Source organism: Ochlerotatus camptorhynchus, unplaced genomic scaffold, assembly GCF_037179485.1.
Source record: "Ochlerotatus camptorhynchus isolate MF236.1 unplaced genomic scaffold, CSIRO-AGI_Acam_v1.1 ptg000036l, whole genome shotgun sequence".
In the NCBI taxonomy this organism is placed as follows: domain Eukaryota; kingdom Metazoa; phylum Arthropoda; class Insecta; order Diptera; family Culicidae; genus Ochlerotatus; species Ochlerotatus camptorhynchus.
Window position 1 is genome coordinate 1,685,993 of NW_027040527.1, and position 18,095 is coordinate 1,704,087.

Consider the following 18,095-nt stretch of genomic DNA (forward strand, 5'->3'; position numbering starts at 1 on the left):
TTTTAGTCATTATTGGGTATTTTGCGGTTACCGTGCACTTAAAAACCCTCTGACAACATAATAGCGCTGGCGTTGCAAAACTTACAGTAGACACTAAGTGCTGGTAGCGCCAAGTGGCAATTTTCAACAGATAATTTATCGATACTAGCGCCCAATTGGTCGAAAGTGATAAATTTATAGAGGAAATCAGGAGATGCTAGCGGTACGTAACGGCGACGTTTCCACTTAACTTTACACAAGTTTCTGATGGAACTTGGACGTCTGTTCTCTGTGCTTTAAACACAGAGAACAGACGTTGAAGCTCGGTCAGAAACTTGAGTAAAATAAGTGGGAACGTCGCCGTTACGTCACAGAGAACAGACATGGAGGCTCGAACAATATTTCTCTAAAAACTTGTGTAAAGATTCCTATTTGACTTAAGCGCCACTAACAGCGACTTCCCCACTTAAAAACCCTCTTTGACAACATGATGGCGCTGGCGTTGCACAAATTACACTAGACACTAAGTGCACACAGAACAGACGTTGAAGCTCGGTCAGAAACTTGTGTAAAATAAGTGGGAACGTCGCCGTTACGTGGTGTTAGCATCTCCTGATTTTCTCTCTAAATTTTCCACTTTCGACCAATTTGGCGCTAGTATCGATAAATTTTCTGTTGAAAATTGCCACTTGGCGCTACTAGCACTTAGTGTCTAGTGTAATTTGTGCAACGCCAGCGCCATCATGTTGTCAAAGAGGATTTTTAAGTGGGGAAGTCGCCGTTAGTGGCGCATAAGTCGAATAGGAATCTTTACACAAGTTTTTAGAGAAATTTTGTTCGAGCCTCCATGTCTGTTCTCTGTGCTGTGGGTATGAAACTGATGAAGGCTGCACATTGTAGTTTGAATACGTATCTGTCGTAGATACAAATTACTAAGTGGAATTATATGGAAAATAATAGCCAGTTTTATTTATTTTTTTTCCTTTGGTTTGTTTTTTCCGTCGATCTTGTTTTCCGTGCTGAGCACCAATGCTACCGACGTGCCAGGAAGGCAGCTCCCACACCTGGACCCTACCTATCGACCCATCAACTCATGAACCGGGGACCAACGGCTTTACTTCCCATCCGAAGGAAGGCGTGATCAGAGATGTTATGCCTCAGAACATCCCGGCGGCGCCGACTGGTATTGAACCCAGGCCTGCTGGGGTGAGAGGTTATCTCGCTTACCACTACACCACCGGCGCCGTTGATAGCCAGTTTTAACTCACGATAAATTTAATTTTTCCCACTGTGCATCAACACCTTTCTTCGGCCGGTGAGGCCAGAGCAAAAATGTATTTCCCCTTCAAACGCCGCCAGCGCCAGTTTGCCCTTCACGCAACACGACGGTCAAAGCTTGCGTCACTCGAAGAGAACCGAAGAAGCCGAACCGAGCCGATGAGCCAGAGCAGAGCAAAATCCGATATTTTCTGAGTAGTCAAAAATGCCCGATATTTTGAAGGTAAAGTAAAATCGCTGTTTTGTCGTGAAATTGCGTGAAAATTGGGCCGAAAGTGCCATCAAAATGTGCAACGGGTGCCGCCGATCGTGAACGCGTTGAAAATTGCGAAAAACTTCGGTGATTGTGCGATTTCCGGACGATTTTCCGTTTCTTATCACCCGTGATAGACTCCGCAGAGGCAGGAAAAGAAAAAAATCCTCCGTTTGACGTTTCTTGTGCGTAGTCCCTCTCCTCCCCGTGGTCGCGGCCTTCGTCTCCGTCGTCGTCGTGTGTCTAATCGAAATCGGAGGCGCCCGTGGATTTTTTACGATAAATTCTTTCGACTTTTTCTCGCTTCACCGTTCTTTGGAGTGGAGCAGGAGGAGGAGGTTTTTGTGCTGTTGCGTGTGAATTGTCTGTGTTTTGGCGAAAGAAAAACAGTTCTGTGTTCTCCATTTTCAGTTTCTGTGATCGTGTTTCTGTGCGCTTTTGTATCAACTTGTTTTTAACAAAATCTGTGCTGACATACATTTGTACCATCATCGTCACCCCCCTAAAGAAGGCTCTAAACGAGTAGTGTGAAAAACATGACAGATTGTTTTGATCGGGCCAATTCTTTACAGATCGCTGGTGATCACATCCTGATATACGAAGCGTATTACAAACAGGTAGGTGTAGATTCCGAATTCCCAACGATTATGACAGGAAAAAAAAAATGCATAACGTAAGATACCTATCTATCCCAATATACACACACTTGACGAGCGAGAAAGGAGAGAGCGAACAGTGAGAGCGAAATCCAGTTCTATAACCACTGCGATTCTGTAGTAGGTTTTGTTTTGTACAAGCCGCCCTTCCGCCCACCACCCCTACTCCCTTGAATCTTGAATGTTGCTGCTGCTGCTGCTCAATGGCATTGGGATTTCTCTCAACCATCATCGCATCGGTAGTTTGTTTGCCTTTTGAGTCAATGCTACTCGCTTTCCTTTGGCTCAGAGTTGCCATCTTCTGGTTGGAATCCTTAGTCGAGTTGGAGTTCTGGTTCGTTGATACCCAGCGTGATTCAGAAGATATCCCATTTGGGTTTCTGCTACCTTAAAAAAACCTGGAAATCCAGGAATCTACAGAGCATTTTATTTTTCCAGGATATAGCTGGAATTTTCATTAAATTTCATTTTTGCATACGGTCGACCAGAACAACTCAGCGACTGAATTCAATTGACTCAGAGCATTTTCTTTCCATACGAAATTTACTCATATTTGGTTATTCCAAATATGAGTACAGAAGCTATCAAAGTTCCAGCTTGATACAAAAAAAAAACAATCTGGCTATTTTACATCTTGATCTTCAAATTTTCCAAGCCTGAGATGTCAAAGATGTCAACACTTTTTCAAAGGACAGACATTTTAAAAATAAACCCGGTAGCTTTCGTAATTTCCAAGTCCAGGTATGTTTCAGGTGCATTTAAATTGTTCAAGGACATTGTATATAATTATTATATAGAAAATTATTTCTGGATCCACAATTTCCCTCATTTTTTTTTGTCTTAGAGATCCCGCCGTCTAGGAGGGTTTTTTTTTATAGAAATACCAGTGACGTTCTGGGAAACAATTTCCGCAAATTTCACCAACAATCAGATAAGAAAGGTATGCTTAATATAAATGTTCGCTTAAAATAGACGACACCGATTAAAAATACATAGCCGGGAAATTAACATTGTATAGAACTAACAATAAATTATGAGAAATTTTCAATGGAAGCTGATGAAAACCTTTTGGAGAGCTTGAAAAGAACTTCCAAAGGGGATGGAAAACACTTCAAGAGAAAAGTTGCGATAAATTTGCGGAGGAATCTGACAGTAGGGTCTACGGATTCTAAACTCAGCCTAACGCATTGAAACGCCAATGAATTCACTTCGGCCTATCGGATGAAGATAAATATTGATTCAGTCGGAGCGCTTCTTTTGTTTTTTGGGAATATCCAGGAAAAGTGTGCAGAATTGGTTTGAGAGATATCAGAAAGCGCTTGCAGATATGTTTGTAATGTTTAAAGGAAGTTAACAGACAATTCCTGAGAAACCTATGCAGGACTTCGAAGAAAGAAATCGGAAGATGGTTTCAGGACGAATCTTAAAAATCTTCGGGATGGAATCGAGATCCCTTTATTTTCTGGCATGAAAAGTACGCAATCGACATCAACAGGAGATTGAAAGCATATCTTTCCAATCACTAAATGTCGCTATTGGACACTGTTTGATTGCTTTAAAGTCACTATTTTTGTTATTTTAGTCACTAAAGTCACTACTATTGTATCACATACCCACTACCCAGTCCTGTTAGTACAATATCGAAAACTTTAGGGATGTTCCATGAATTTTAGGGAATATCCGCAACATTCACAGAAGTTTTAAAAACTTCCGGAAAGCTCTGGAAAACTACAGCGCAGTTCCAAGAACTTCAGCACATTTTCGTGAAATTAGATTAAGATCAGAGAACTTCACAACTTCAGAAAAATTGCAGGAACTTTACAGATAATCCATGTAGGGTATGCGACCCTAACCTCGATCTAATACGACGCCTGCAATTACATTATGCCGCATCTTATGTAATATTTGAGCTGCAGTCGATAGTTCACTGTCAACATGTAAGCTTGAATATTCTTATTATTTGGATGTTGATTAGGCACGACTGAAAATTGTTTAATCTCACCATTCTAACCTGAAAACATTCCAGGTACGTGGATGTAATGTCGGTCTACTGTACTCAAATTGGTCTATAAATGGATGCAACGTCGTCCTATCGAAGATTAACCTTGATCTACAAAGGATCGGCATGTGAAATCGCGCTTCTTTTCACTCCTTATCATTCATACTTAGCACATTGTTGACGTCACTTTCACTTCTCGCATAAGAACTGATGAGGATAAAAGAGACAGAGTTTTCTTTCCGGTTGATCCAGATCAGTCTTGTAAGCGGTCACCGTAGTCAACACATTTTCTGCGTTAAAATAAGCTATCAAATTGCAGTGCAAAACTAAAATGTCATATGACAGGCTCTGTCATACGACACTGTCGCCGAAGACCGTCACGAATGTATGCATTTTAGTTTTTCTCATAATAAGAGCTGCTGATGCTGTGCTTGTGTGAATTCTGAAAATAGCAAGCAACGATGTCCTAGTAATAACATTTCTGTTCAAAAATGGTTTAATTTACACTAAAGTGAGGAATTAGAACGAAATCACACATGTCATATGATAGTTATTTGATAAATTTCTTTTTGATCGAATATTTTTCTTACGTTTGTGTTGTGTAAGAGAGACGACGGTAGAGCATGAGAGTACGAATACAAACAGACTGTGGCGTACGACAACGAAGCGAGTGTAGCAAAAAACGTCAACAGTTTCAACCCCTGATCCAGATAACATAAATCACGAAGCTATTAGAATAAAAATAAAAGCCAAATAGATCATCTCACGACCACACATATAACAATAGTAATATAGTAATCTTCCCTGTTGTTCGTTCTTCTGACACTTGTCGATCTGCTGTATTTCTTCGCTTAACTGCTGCTGTTGAACCATTCTGACGATTGCGCTAAGGGCCAATCTCATCTCCTTGACTGTAACGTATTTCGAATCATCACGTACCATCCTGAGTTTCCTCGCCTTATTGTAGAAACGGATAACGTAAGACATCACACGCTGCAGCTGTCTGAAGGCATATCGGTCATGGACAAACTTGCCAACATCGCAACCCGCATTTCTGGTAGATCCTTCACTTCTTCCGGAACCTCTTCTCCGTACTGATTTTGCCGTAGGTACTCTGGCCCGTGCCACCAAACTTGACTCTGAACTAGTACCTTCGCATCGAGACCTCGTAACACTAGGTCTGCTGGATTATCGCTCGACCTAACATAACCGAATTCGTAGGAAGACGTAAGTTCTTGTACTTCAGCCACTCTGTTGCCAACGTAGGTACTCAGCAGGTGTGGAGCCTTTCGTACCCAGCACAAGACTATTTGTGAATCTGACCACATCATCTTTCGTCGAAAATCCATCTTGAGTGCCGTTGCCACTTGCGTAACCAACCTTGCCATGAGCTGAAAGCCACACAGTTCCAGTCTAGGAATAGTACCCTTGGATGCTACCCGAGATTTGCTGACCAGTAAGTGGACTTCCACCGTATTGTCTTCATGAATGCTTCGAAGGTAAACACACGTTCCGAAGGCTTCCAAAGTTGCATCAGAGAAGGCGTGTATTTCGACTGCAATCCTCCTCGAGCTCCAAATCCGTCAATGCTTGCAGACCAGCACGAAATCGTTTCCATGCCTCCAACAGTTCCGTTGGTAGTTCTTCATCCCACGACATCTTTGCCCTCCACAGCTGCAACAACAACCACCAGTGCCAAGAGACCCATTGGATCGAAGATTTTGGCGATCTCAGAGAGAATGAAACGTTTCGTTACCGGTTTCGAATGGTCAGCTGGCTCTATGTGGAACCTCAATTGATCGCCAAGCGTTCGAATCACATTGTTGACTCCGTGTTGTTCGAATGACACCTGCTTTTCACGAAGATCCTCTGGGATTGATGCTAGTAATTCTGGAGAATTCGAGCACCACTTGTGTAGTTCAAAACCTCCCTTTCGTAGTAGCTCCACTAATTCTGTGCGTACCTCCGTAGCTTCTTCCAAACTATCGGCTCCTGACAACACATCGTCGATGTAAAAATCGTTCTCCAGTATTTTGGCTGCCCTTGGAAATGCGTGTCCTTCGTCCTGTACTAACTGCTTCAATGTTCGAGTGGCCAAGTATGGTGCTAGCGCCGTCCCGTACGTTACTGTAGTAAGCTCACAGTAATTTCACTAAACTTTTTCTTTGAAAAAGAGCAATAGGGTTTTTGATCTAATGTTTTGTCCTACTAAGCACAACCCGCACTTTATCTCTCTTTCTAGAACGGGTTTTTACATTAAATAAAATGTTTCTATCAAAGATGACTTCTAAATTTATTCCCCTTTCCATAAGTACCGTTGAATTTGATAAAGAGCCACACATTGTTGAGATATTGTTAAAAATATAACACGCCATTGGATTTTCTTCGTCTTACGGATAATGGTAGAAAAAGCGAGTTCGCTAGAAGCGCTTATTTTGTTTTGAGAACAATGAGTGTAAATATTCTCACAATATGCTCTAATAGGCTTTGTGTTGTAGCTTGTGAACTAATGCATTACTGATTTGTGCACGGTGAAATCATACTGATTATACTGATGTTTTCTACTCGATAGAACGGAAATGGACGATTACGACGAAGTAGCGCTCTACCCTACATGTTCTAAATTTGTGTGTGTGTGTGTGTGTGTGTGTGTGTGTGTGTGTGTGTGTGTGTGTGTGTGTGTGTGTGTGTGTGTGTGTGTGTGTGTGTGTGTGTGTGTGTGTGTGTGTGTGTGTGTGTGTGTGTGTGTGTGTGTGTGTGTGTGTGTGTGTGTGTGTGTGTGTGTGTGTGTGTGTGTGTGTGTGTGTGTGTGTGTGTGTGTGTGTGTGTGTGTGTGTGTGTGTGTGTGTGTGTGTGTGTGTGTGTGTGTGTGTGTGTGTGTGTGTGTGTGTGTGTGTGTGTACAATCTAACCCCCACTGTCCGGCAGTGTTATTATGGAAGAAAACTGCTTTTTATTACCCTTAAATTAAAGCAGGTTTAGTCCGGGAGTTAGAAGGTGTTAGCTCTATTGCAGCTCCAGTGACCCATTTCAGAATGCCTGGTAATTCACGACCACTCCGAGGTCACTTTTACTTACAATAAGCCCCGCATGTTCACTCTACCTTTATCAAATGGATAATGGTATCATAAACACACTTCCAGATTCAAAAAATATTATTTCCAAATCTGGCACGTACACTGATAGGCAAAATAAAGTGCCCACCCCATCATTTTTTGAATTTCTCTCATTTATTTGGTTCAAATTAAAGTAAATACACTGTAGTATTTTTTATATCTTATTCTTTATATTCTTTTTAAGTTTCACTTATAGAATACCAGATAAAAAGAAGAGACTGACTCGAAGAAAAAAAAATCAAAATGGGTGTAAAAAAGAACAGTGACAAAAAAAAGTGCCCACTGCATTTTAACTCCAGAAAACATAAAATAAAGTAAAAGAATACCAGCCTAATAGTTAATGTGTCCTCCTTTGGCCTTCAGGACCAGCTGCAGGCGCTTCGGCATGCTCTCCACTAGATTCTTCAGGTGCTGTGGATCTAGTTCTTCCCAGGCGCGCTCCAGGGCTTCAAAATAGTTATTTTTATTGGTAACACCAGTTTTGTCAACCCTGGCATCGAGAATCGCCCACAAATTCTCGATGGGGTTGAGGTCCGGGCTTTGTGGAGGCCATTCCAGTGGTTTAATTCGACATGACCGGAAGAAAGACTTAGTCTTCTTGGCAGTATGCTTCGGATCGTTGTCCTGCTGGAATACGAATTTCTCCTCAAGGCCCGTCTGGATCAGCGAAACTTCCAGATTTTCCCGCAGGATGTCGATGTAGGAATCTGCCGTCATTATCCCGTCGATTTTCACCAGGCTTCCCACTCCACCCCACGAAAAGCACCCCCAGACCATCACATTTCCTCCTCCATGCTTCACCGTGCCTTGTATGTGGCGCTCCTGAAGCTCCTCACCCGATCTACACCACACACGAACCCGTCGCTTCCGGTTGAACAGTTCGAATTTTGATTCGTCCGTCCAGAGAACCGTTTTCCAGAACTCTAGGGGCTTATCAGCATGCTCCTTAGCAAACTTAAGCCGTTTGACTTTGTTTGCCTTGCTGATAAATGGGCGCTTCCGAGCAACTTTGCTGTTCAACCCCTGTGCTACGAGACGGCGACGAACAGTTCGACTGGAAACTGTTAGCTGAAGAGCCTCCTGGATCTCGCGGACAGTTACCTTCGGGTTCTTCTTCACTTCACGCATGATCTTGGTGTCCGTTCTCGCATCCGTTTTGCGCATCCTGCCTCTGCCAGGGCGATCCACCACTGATCCGAACGATTTCATTTTCTGCAGAATTTTCCCGACCGCTGTTTTGCTGATATTGTACTTCCTAGCGACAGACCGGTGCGATTCACCGTTTTGCACATCACGAACAACCAATTTTCGGATACACACGGGAATTGCTTTCGAAATCACTACGTCCTCCATTTTTTTCAACTGATTCAAATGCGATCACGTGTACAAATGCACCAGTTCCACCCGTTTGCTTCAATACATGTCAAACTTTCAAAACAAAAACAATCGAGGGGTTTTCCGATGGAAACTTATCGAAAACATACCGATTTTTGAAGTGGGCACTTTTTTTTGTCACTGTTTTCTTTTTCAATCCAAATTGATTTTCTTTTACTTCAAGTAAAACTTTATATTTTCAGTATTCCATAGGTGTAACTTTAAAAGAATAATAAAGGTAAGACATCGAAACAGACTACGGTGTGTTTATTTGAATTTGAACCAAATAAATGAGAGAAATTTCAAAAATGATGGGGTGGGCACTTTATTTTGCCTATCAGTGTATATAGTTTTGAAATTTGTTCAACTGTATTAAATCGATTTGAATGGACATTTCTCATCAATTTTGTTTCGAATACCTCTTGATTCATCTGCTGGCAGCACTTACTGGCCCTTACCGGCAACCAACTCATCTGCCCGCAAATGCAACAACGCCTAAATCTCAAAGCTCTCCGAACGTCCCCTCGAAAATGCAATCGAGATATGTATAAGAACAATCTTCAACTGGAACGTACTCACCAAATCAATACATCCGGAAGAAAATTCCCGATGCTTATTTTTTCTCTCGCAAACCCGTCGTCGTCGAACGGCAAAAAAAGGAAACTCGGTGAGCAATTTTGTGACACGGAATTTTCACTGAACATAAACCGCGAATTCACGAATTTCACCACACCCAACTGCGAAACACGTTCAAAAGCACTGTTGGTACAATTTCGATCAATTTCTTTCGAAAACACAACAAAAAAAGTTACAAGCGAGCCAACATCAACACCGATTGTGCCGAGCTCTTTCACGCACCTTGCAGCGCGTAAATAAACTGAAATTAGAAATTATCACTCGCGATGCCACTAATTTCTGGTCCGGGAGAAAATCAAACAACGCAGATCGCGATATCTCTTCTGATGTTTGCAAACATGTTGAATCACGTTTTCTTTCTCTATTCTAAAACTTCCCGGACGCACACACAAAACAGAGAACAAACTTAAAACACAACCGTATCCAAAGGCGTTCGAAACAGCACCCGCACTTTAGGTGAATCATCCTGTCGCAAAAAAGCCATGCAGGAGATGGATTCTTCATCTGGTTTAGCGCATTGGTCACAGGCGGAAGTCATGCTGACTCAGTTTCCAAAAGTGTTTTAGAAACAGCGGTGGAGATGCTCTAATACGCAAAGAGGAATTGGATTCACAAGATCGCCCAATGCTATGTCGGATTGGATAACTTTTTCACTGTTTTCACAACACAAAATATGCTCTAATTAGACGATTATCGCAACGAACTGCACTTTCTACTAACAATCAGTACAATATTACAGGTATACCGAACGGAAAAAAACGAATAACGATAGCCCGTGTGATAAAAAATTTAGCAGCGCACAATCACGACGATGTGAATAACAACAACTGTCAAATGTTCCTCTTCCCTACATGTTCTAAATTTGTCCCAAAAATAGGCAATTCATTTACGGATTACTATTTCACAACAGATGTGGTATTAGTTTTTCATTACTATTGTGCACACTTAGATTTTTCTACCGAGATCGGCTGTGCAAATCTCGGCAAAAAAAGTTTTACTGAGATATCGGCAAACATTTCATTTGTTTGCTGAGATTCAGCTAAGCATTATCCGAGACTCAGCAATCAAATGTCACTTTTGCTGAGATCTCAGTGAAACTTATTTTGCCGAGATTTGCACAGCCGAGCTCGGTAGAAAAAACTAAGTGTGTGTATTATTGCTGAATGAATAAGTTATTTGGTTGATAGGCCAAAGTGAGGGGGTAGGCTGACATTACAACTTTATTCAGTTAGCTTATTTATTTTTTCATTTCCTTTATTTATATCACTCCCAAGGAATCAAAAATGTCTCCAAATGACAAAATAACAAGCGATCAACGAACCGAATAATAACGCTATGTCAGAAGTGGAAAACAATAATGATATAATCTTCACCGTTCTTTTTCATGACAAGCAGCTCGTGCGACCCAACTCATTCGGGGCGGTAGAAGTAAACGAGCAAATTGTTGGCAAGCTGCTTCACGAAGTAAAGCCGAAGATGATACACGTGTGTTAATGGGAATTTTTTTGTTATGTCTTTTTCCCGATTCATATCAAGCTATGTCCTCATCCGTGTATATTGCAACAAAGCAGGCAAGCAATATATCATTATCCTTCTACCACTCGGATCGAGCTTTGTTACAGAGCGAGTTTGTCATGGTAGTCGTAGCAACCGTTTTGTCTGTATCGTTGGTTGCTTTATGTGTTTGGATTCGCTGATCACTCCAGCTCTGCCTGGAATTTTTCCGAAAAACGGAATTGAATTGTATGTCAATCAGAGAACTTGAGTTGAGGTGGATCGGTCACAAACTATCGAAAATGAAATCTGCAAGAAATCAAATTGGAATCCAGCAGATATCACATAAGAGGCAGACCAAAAAACAAAGTATACAAAATACAAAATCAAATAAACACAGAACTGAAAATCTAGCTGAAACTTGTGAAAAATTATGTAAAATGAATGAAATAAATATTAAGGAAATTCAAGCTAATAAGGCAGTTACAAGCACTAAACAACTTCAGAACTTTTCAATTTATACTAAACCCAAAAATTCCTAAGCCTATCGAACCTAAGACTAAACCAATCAATTTTAATTCGAACTTATGAGTATTTACAATAAAAATAATAAAATTCAAAATCCAATTCAGTGCTTAAACTAAAGACATTAATGCTGTTGTACAATGGAGACTCATTCAAATTCTATTCCAAAATACTATGCTGTTTTTTCGGGCCCCACGTTGGGCGCCAAAATGTAACGTTCCGTTCTGTTCCTTAAAGCAAATGGCTTAAGCGCCACCTTCCCAAAAAAAAGGACCGTTAACTCCGTTCAAATACCCGGCATGAGACTACCCCTTCAGGGCAGGCCAAACAGTCAACTCAGAACTGATGTTTCACTTGAACCCATCCGATACGAGCAAACTAACCAAACTATTGTAAAAGCACTGTAATCTAAAGGCAAACGAACTCCAAAATTGAGTGGTAGAAAAGTGTCTCAGCTAAAAGAACAAACAACTCCGACAATGTTCAGCATTTGACGACCACGAACTAAACTCGAAATAATAAAAGAGATTCAAAACATTTATTCGCAACAAAAGAAATCAATCAAAAAGTTGAATTTAAGGAGTTGCACAAAGGCCTAATGTTCAGAATTTATTCAAAGTTCAATCACAGAGAACAGACATTGAGGCTCGAACAAAATTTCTCTAAAAACTTGTGTAAAGATTCTTATTTGACTTAAGCGCCACTAACGGCGACTTCCCCACTTAAAAACCCTCTTTGAAAACATGATGGCGCTGACGTTGCAAAACTTACACTAGACACGTTTCCACTTAACTTTACACAAGTTTCTGATCGAACTTGGACGTCTCTGTGGTTTAATTCCTAATTTTATTGATCAGGGCAAACCTAGCTTTTGAATTTAGTTAATTGAGTTAAAATTGGCGTCTTGCAGTGAAGAACTACTAGAAGAAGTGAGAACTACTAGAAGGAGGATAGTTTCCAAATTCTCCAAGTAAAACAGACGATTTTTGGGGCAAATCGGTACATAAAGAAAAGCTAATAATTTCCGGTGGAAACTTTTGCTTGAATCGTGTAAGAAAACGTGTTTGCAAACTAACTGTTATTATTTCGGTATGGATCGGAGATGTTTTCATGGAAAATTATGCATAAGAAGTTTGCACCCACAGGAAGAGGTAACCTCCTGCGCAGCTGCATTTTTCAGAAAATGGTGAATATGTGCGATTTCCACTAGGATGAAAGTGGAAACTAAGTGAATTTACCTAGGAAAGATTGTATCATGCTGGTGATTATGGAGAAATGGTTGTATAGGACGGCAATTTTCAATAAATGTTCATTTTGGCCTTTTTTAGGTAAACATATTGATATTCACAATTTTCGATGGAAAACGCAACGGAACTTGATTTACTCAACACGCACCATACTATAAAATGGTGCTAGATGGTCTTCAAAGTGATAACAAGATGACAAATCATCTTTATTTTGAGTAATTGAGCAATTTACTTCTGTTTACATCATATTGTACGATGCAGCATTTATGGAGCTGTGAAATGAAATGAATATATCTTATGAAATTTAATCTGGAAAAGTCAAAGATGCACATCAGTCTGATCGTGAAAACATTTTCTTCTTCAATTCGAATGTTATATTGGAAGGATTTTACGCAGGCTTGAAGAAAATTGTGATTTAATGCTAATTTTCACGAATTTTACATGCAGTCTGTCAACATTATCTTCATCATGCAGTGGCGACATCTGCGTCGAGCCTAAGGACTTTAAAAAAAACAAGGACCAATATATGAGCTTATTCTACCAGGTGTTGGTCCAACGGCGGGTGTTGTCGGGCGTCTTTCCAGCGTTGGAAGATGTTCCTCGACGAATAGGCAGGCTGCAGGCAGCGAAATCGACGCAAAAGACCAACTCGTGTGTGAGCGATAATCGTCGGGGTATATGCGGAATTTGGTGGAGTCAGAGCTTTCTGTTGCGTCGCTCGGCGCCACACGACTTGACGAAACGAGCTGTAACGGTGGTGTTGCAGATAAATTCTCCACTAGCTAACGATCGGATTTTGATCGTCGGAGAACCGATTGTGGACGGTGGGAAATTCCACCCCAGATGAGCTGACCACGTTGATTGGGCCTGATGTGCCTAAACAACGCAGCAAATCCTTATTTGGTTGACGAATTCTTACTGATATCACTGAGGCTTACCTGATTTACTGTTAGCCGTTATCAAATTCCAATTTGTTTCACCAATTTCAAATCTTTACGAGCTCTATAAATTCAACTTTTAAAAGACTTTTATAAACTCGTGAAAGCTTTCTTCGAATTTAGTTAATTTAAATCACTATTCCAATTTCGGAATTATCTTCCTAATCGTTTTCTTAAAATTTTCACGGTGAAAATACTCTTGTGAACTGTATCACGTACTCCACCAGAAAGAACAAGCTATCGCGAGGCAAAGTGGTTCGATCTTAAAAACTACGACGCAATAACTACCCAATGGTCTGCAGTGGGAATTTATCCTTTTAATCCATTGGTCAGTTCTGGAGAGCGAGATTTTGTAAAGGTTTTTCATGCCAGCAGTATACGAAACTGTCTATTTTTAAGTAATTATTTTTTGGAGGTCAGTGGAAAATTGCGCAGTAACTGCAGGAACAATTAGTCTGGTTGATTCGCCTTTAAGTGTGCTTCGCTATTTGCACATGTTTATCGCGAGCTTTATCAATATACACTTATACCGAAATATTTCAATGCGAAGAATATCCACAACTAGGAGGCAGCACATGTAAAAAAAGGCAAACAATATATGTAGCAGTATTGGTTTGTCGCTACACTTAGAATCCATGTGCCGTTCTATCACAGAAAAACAGACGTAACTCTTCATTCTGGATCATCGTTTGCACATTTAACGATTGGTTTAAATGTTGTCGTTTCCGCGAACTATTCGCCGCAGCGCTGGCATCGGATCACTTTGACGTTTCTATATATTCTGTTTTTCTTGCATGCAACATTGTTTGCGAATCAGCGAGCAAGCTTGTTTTCCACAGGAAGCCCGTGAGATGTCGTCACTGCAGTCCTATGGTTGGTGGTACTATGTTTTGAAGATAATTTTATTCAAAGAGTTACGTCTGTTACGCCTCAAGATGCCAAATAACTCACTGTCTACGTAGTTTAATGACAACTCTTTAGCGCATTTTCAGAAAATTTCTGCAGGAAGCTTTTCCAAAGGTATCAGATCAGGGGCCACATTATGCGCAAAACGACTTTTTCATACTAGCGTTCATACAAAAAACGCTTCGTTGAGTTTTAGGAAAGACTTGTTTATTGGCGATCCATATCAAATTCTTCTCAAGAGCAGTTGTTGTCGTCGCCGGGATCGAAAAAGTTGAACGAAAACTTGATCGTAATTGTTTTGTGGTATAAGGAGCTCGGTGGCCTAGAGGCGACCGATTTTGCTTATTGAGCAGAAGACCGTCGGTACAAACCCAAGCTCCTTCGCGCTATGGAATCGCTTGGACATCAGTTCAGCATATCATTATCGTTACGAATCCTGCTGCATTTCCAACCCTTTTATCCAATCAGAGATGAACTTGTCGTAGGCTAAAAATCTCCTTGAAGATTAAAAAAAAAATCTTCCAGTGGCAGTCCTATGGGGTTGTACCCAATGGTGACGTAGGACTACGTGGTCTTATATAATAAATCTTATTTGTTAATTGCAGCAGGAGCTTGTGTTTTATGTACGAATAGGAATTCGAGTGGGGTTATCTCTGTTTATACTCTTTAGTATGACGCGCTTGACATAGATGGCCCACAGCGACTCACGAAGAGCTACTGATACCGATCAATAGCAGTGCGGCTTCTTCCTCCTTCTATGGATGCTCATGTAGGCTGCAGCTCGCTGCTTGCAGGTAGCCTTTCGTTGTGTACTGGAGAACACCACCACTCACCACGCGGTGATTGAATAAACACCGTTTGGTGAGGCCGGATGGAATTCAACTTCAAATCTCTGCTAGGGAAATCGCTTTTGCCTGCGAAATCGCTGATAATTTTAATTATTAAAGCAACAGTTGCACATTCGTGCAATTTTCAGTAGTGACATTTTGAAAAATGATTAAGTCTTAAATTAAACAGATGCGTAGAAATATATCTGATCGATTGGTGATAAAATTATTGAAATTGGTCCAGGGGCAGCTGAGTTATTAACGTTCAAAATCTTTCTTAATTTGGTTGCATGTTCCATTTTTGGTTTTCACAAAGTGTACCCCCATATAGAAATCAAAGACGTAGTCCTTCGTCAAAACCTTTCATCCAACATCCCCGTAATTTCTCGTGGAAGTGCAGAGGTGTTCTCAGCTTTCATTAAAGCGAGTATTACGTCAACATATTCCAACCCATTCCTTTCTTGACCAACTTGCGGACGTGGCCGTGATATTGTCTAGTTTTAGATCACCAATATTTACACATTGAGGATGCATGCTAGTCCCAAGCAACGTTTATTGGTTCTCTGTGTAACTACAGCTGATCTGTCAATAACATAGTTGCATCCTCGGGCGGTCAATCATGCTCATGCTGCAAGCGTTCATACGAAAAACGATTCGTTTCGGCTTCCCCAAATGAGGCGCTAGAAGTTATTTAAGGTGTCCTACCCAAATTTTGGTTAACCTTATTTTGCATTTTGTACTATATAGCATGGGACAGTATAGGTAGTAGAACATCCAAATAAGCCTCAAATAGCCTAGTCAGTTAAGGCACGGTATTAATCGGAGGCGGTTGATTCGCTTCCCGGTCGGGTTGGAAATTTTCTCGACTCATAGTATAATTGTGCTTGCTTTGCCACACAGTATACAAATTAATGCATTGGAAAGCCGTCAAAACGCTCGTACAAGAAACACGATAAGCTAAGAAAAGAATGAGGACGATCCTGACGCGATTTTCGCACATGTGACGTCCAGTTAAGAAAGTTGATATTTAGAGTGGTTAATGTGTGAAACGACTAACTTTATACCAATCACGTCCAAAACACCAATCAACGTCAGCTCAGAGCGAATTATTCGCCAGTTTATGAATGCAGCAAACAGCTTCAATTAAAAGATAAGACTTATCATTTCTTATGTGCATAGATATCAAAATTTCGACTTGAAAGATCGTGAGTAATATGCAACTTTGCTGTAAGCCTCAATGGCCCGTTTTATCATTTTTATTTTTGGCAGCACTGACCTTATCCCACGCACATTCCCTATACAAACCTGCCACACTCGGTACGAACGGCAAGCCGAGCAACCAACCGCAGCCAGTATTTTAGGCAGCGAGAGCAGAAGAAAAACCCTCCCAAAGGAAGCAGGCGAGAATGGAAAATCGATATTATTGATATTCTAGATGCTCCGCGTCGTGTCTCGCTTCCATGCAGGCTGCTAACCTGCTTTCTGTTATCCCACTGCGACCGTTTTCATTGAGAACTACAAATCCACTCGCTCTCCCTTTCTCCTCTCCAAATTGGGTGATAAGTAGCTACTACGCGATCCGTTATGCATTCTGATTATCATTAATTATGTTGTACCTACTACTAACGTGTTCCCCATTCTAAACCGTTCCACTCTGTTGCAGCTCGATCCAAAGGCAACCAATGAGATCGGAGCACTCGATGCGGCCAAATTTCTCAAGAAATCCGGACTAAGCGATGTGGTCCTCAGCCGCGTGTGGGACCTATCGGATCCCAGCGGTCGCGGCTTTCTTACCAAAGAGGGCTTCTTCGTGGCACTGAAGCTGATCGGACTCGCACAGGAAGGCTCGGAAATCAACATCAAGAACATCTACAATGTGCTCTCAAAACCGCCCAAAGTGGTAAGTAGTTGTTGCGGAGCCTCCTAGTCAAGTGTGTTTGCTAATTGCATCTTGTATCCTACGTAGGGTGATCTTCCGAAGGTGCCAGCTCAGGTCAGACTAGTGCCCTCGGAGAATACCGACTGGTCGATGAAGCCGGAGAAAAAGCAACAGTACGAGCAGTTGTTCGAATCGCTCGGTCCGATGAATGGGCTGCTGCCGGGAGCTAAGGTGCGTAGCACTCTGATGAATTCGAAGCTTCCGGTTGACACGCTAGGCCGAATCTGGGACCTAGCCGATCAGGATCGCGATGGAAGCCTTGATAAGCACGAATTCTGCGTTGCCATGCATTTGGTCTATGAAGCACTAGATAAACGAGCCATTCCAGCTACCCTACCACCACAGCTTCAGCGTAACGCACAGAACACCGGCAGCAGCTTCACATCGGCGACCAATGGCAGTTTCGATGCATTCGGTAGTGGTGGCGATGGGGGTTTCGTAGCAAACTTCCCAACAGACATTGCACCACCACCAGCAGTTCCCCCTCTTCCAGCGATAAACAGAGCCATTCCGCCTCCGATCGTTCCACCGGCACCACTCGTTCCACTCATTCCAACCGGTGCAACCGATCCGATTGCTACCGGAAACGCCTGGGTCGTCACCACACTGGAACGTTGCCGCTACGAGGAAACTTTCAACAAAAGCGACATGGACCGAGACGGGCTTGTGTCTGGGCACGAAATCAAAGAGGTGTTCATCCAGTCCGGTCTAGCTCAGAACGTGCTCGCCCACATCTGGGCCCTGTGCGACACCAATCAAATCGGCAAACTGCGGCTCGAGGAGTTCTGCCTCGCGATGTGGCTCGTTGAACGAGCCAAAAAGGGAATTGATCCACCGCAGGCACTAGCTCCGAACATGGTTCCCCCCAGCTTGAGAAAGAATTCGCTCATTGCAGCACCGGTAAGCACATGTCGTAGCCCCAATTTCGT

At 41.8% G+C, this 18,095-nt stretch overlaps 1 protein-coding gene across 2 annotated transcripts in view; it reads left to right on the forward strand.

Moving 5' to 3' along the window:
* Positions 1 to 1,486: 1,486 nt before the first annotated feature.
* Positions 1,487 to 18,095, forward strand: part of Eps-15 (Epidermal growth factor receptor pathway substrate clone 15) — a 71,013-nt gene continuing 54,404 nt past the window's right edge. For both annotated transcript variants that reach the window (XM_065232773.1, XM_065232777.1), the window contains exons 1-3: positions 1,487 to 2,127; positions 16,891 to 17,127; positions 17,194 to 18,066. In XM_065232773.1, the coding sequence (XP_065088845.1) occupies positions 2,047 to 2,127; positions 16,891 to 17,127; positions 17,194 to 18,066 (1,191 nt within the window). In that variant the 5' untranslated portion in view covers positions 1,487 to 2,046. The remainder of the gene's footprint in view (positions 2,128 to 16,890; positions 17,128 to 17,193; positions 18,067 to 18,095) is intronic.